This window comes from Uranotaenia lowii, unplaced genomic scaffold (assembly GCF_029784155.1).
Source record: "Uranotaenia lowii strain MFRU-FL unplaced genomic scaffold, ASM2978415v1 HiC_scaffold_531, whole genome shotgun sequence".
Lineage (NCBI taxonomy): Eukaryota > Metazoa > Arthropoda > Insecta > Diptera > Culicidae > Uranotaenia > Uranotaenia lowii.
Genome location: NW_026598458.1, coordinates 3637 through 6049, shown reverse-complemented (window position 1 = coordinate 6049; position 2413 = coordinate 3637). Strand labels below are relative to the sequence as shown.

The window sequence follows — 2413 nt, the reverse complement described above, 5'->3', positions numbered from 1 at the left end:
AATGATCAATATGACAAAAATGACCAAATGATCAAAATAGCCAAAATGATCAAAATGATGAAAATGTTCAAAATGATCAAAATTTTCAAAATTAACAAAATGAACAAAATTTCGAACCAAACCAATTTGACCCTAAATTATCAAAATGACGAAAATAACCAAAATGACCAGAATATTTATGAACATTCTTATATTTGATTAGAAAAATATATACAATATCGTAGAAGTACGAATGTTAAGCTTTATTGTTAATTGTTAATAGTCTCCGTGGAATGTTTGAATAATCTCACTCTCAACCCTCACAAGAATTCGTATAAATGATGGAAAAAAAAGTCCAATACTTACCGCAAGGACTGGATCCGCAATGATGCTTCCATCCGAAAGTCCGAACACTGTCGTGATTATCAACGGATTAATCAAATAGATGCCATAGGTCAGTTTGTTGGTGTGGATGAAGAATTTGCAGGAGAGGATTTTGGTTATCACATCTGGCGGGAGTTAACAAAAAAAAAATTAATATATAAAATGTGTCGAATTCAAACTTTAGGAATTTCAATTGAAATATTAGTCGAAAAAAATTGAATAGCTGGAAACTTACTAGAATACCCAACAGCGGTAGCCACAACTGTCCAACAGATGGACCAGGCCACGAAGATCCGCACCAGCACCATCACCGTCGAGGCCAGTGGAAACGGGAAGTTCCGCTTTACCGTCGAGTGCATGCTCAGGATCATGGCCAGACACACGAATGCCCAGTACTTGCGGTGTTGTTTCTAGTAAAATAATCAAAATTGCAATAGTATTTCTCCGTTAAAATGGTTCATCGAAATTACCTGAGTAAAAATGAGCTTTCCACGGCCGGCCGCCAGCAGCCATCCGAAGAATACTCCCACCACATAGGGAGACATTCGGGCCCAGGGAGCAATGTAGAGGGCCTTTCCGGTGTTGTACAGGACATCGTACGAGGGCACAAAGTGGTTCATTAGGGTGATTGCCATATTGAAGACGAAGGTTGCTGCAGCGCACAGCTGATAAAGGGTCTTACCGGTGTTGGCATTTCTTGATTGAGGATAGGAAAACGTAAAGAAAAATAACAGTAAAAGAACTTACTAGTAAACACAGCATGAAGCCAAGTTACAACAAACTTTTTTTGAACATTTAGCTGAACTTCAATTTTTTAAAAGGTAATTTATCCATTACCTGAACAACTCCGTCTAAAAAAAGTCAGACACACACAAAGGGTTAAGAAAACTGGTTTCTCAGACAATTTTCTTTCGTTAAAATTTTGCCTCAGATGACAGTGATGCAATAGACCCAAACAAACCCTAGCGTGAAAGTGCCGATCGCGATACCTGCAAATTAAGCTGCATAAGCACCGTATCGCGATGCCGTTAATAAGTGTGTGAATATGTGACCTTAACGTGTGATTAATTATGGTAAACAAGATCCCGGAATGGCAAAACAAAAACAAATGAATAAAACCGGCAAGATTCCAGTTTGCCGGAAAAACAGAGAGAGAGAGAGAGCCGAAAGCACGTGCTGATTAGTGCTTTTGCTTTGCCGCAAAAGCGTGAGAGCTTGTCTATACACGAAGAAACTCGAGTGAGAGAACCAACTGAGAAAGTTCGGAGACAGACGAGAGTGTGTGATGTGGTGAATGACACCGAGACACCGAGACGACCGGGTGAGCTTGGATCTAACGAGCTTTCCGTGAAGATCAACACAGCGATCAAGGTGCATGAATGAAAGTGAAAAAAACTGAACCAAGATACAATAAACTTGTTTCGCGGGTCGCTCGAAACAAGAAGAATGAGCAGATGTTGATGCGCAGGCTTGAGAAAAAAAAATGAAAGAAAGATAAAAAAAAAAGATAATAAAAATTCGCAACCCACTTAGCGTAAACGAAGAGCAGCGCCGTCGAGATGATGTAATACTGCATCTCGCAGGCCAATGACCAGGTCCAGTTGAGGCAGAGATCTTCGACGTCGAACAGATTTTGGATGTAGAGTACGTTGCGCCACCAGAACCGCTGACAGCGATCGTCGCTTCGCTCGTGGACCCAGAACTTGGACGTGTCGACGACGTAGCTCATCAGCAGCTCGCCGATGGCCGTTATCATCAGGTACAGCGGCGATAGCCTGAGGAATGGAAATTGTAAAAAAAAAAAGAAAAACATTGAATAATATGGGTTTCCTAGTTTCTTAAGATTGTATTTACTTTCAAATAGAAAAAAAACGGACTGTAAGGCAAAGGTGATTCATTGATGTTTTAATTTTTCACTTAGATAAGTTTTTAAATATTTTCTAACTTCAACTTGTTGCCGAATTGGCGGCGAATAGCGCACCATATTGATCGGGGCACGATGAGCATTTTCTGCCGTAGAATCTAGCAGCGAACTCAACTCGATGAAGTC

General features: G+C 40.4%; 1 protein-coding gene across 1 annotated transcript; it reads right to left on the bottom strand.

The window, feature by feature from the left end:
• Positions 1-345: 345 nt before the first annotated feature.
• Positions 346-2138, bottom strand: LOC129760253 (O-acyltransferase like protein-like; the record flags this gene model as incomplete). The annotated part of the gene is made up of 4 exons (XM_055757861.1): positions 346-488; positions 599-773; positions 834-1059; positions 1893-2138. Coding segments are annotated over 4 exons (790 nt in total), but the record flags the coding sequence as incomplete, so codon positions are not given.
• Between the last annotated feature and the right edge of the window lie 275 nt (positions 2139-2413).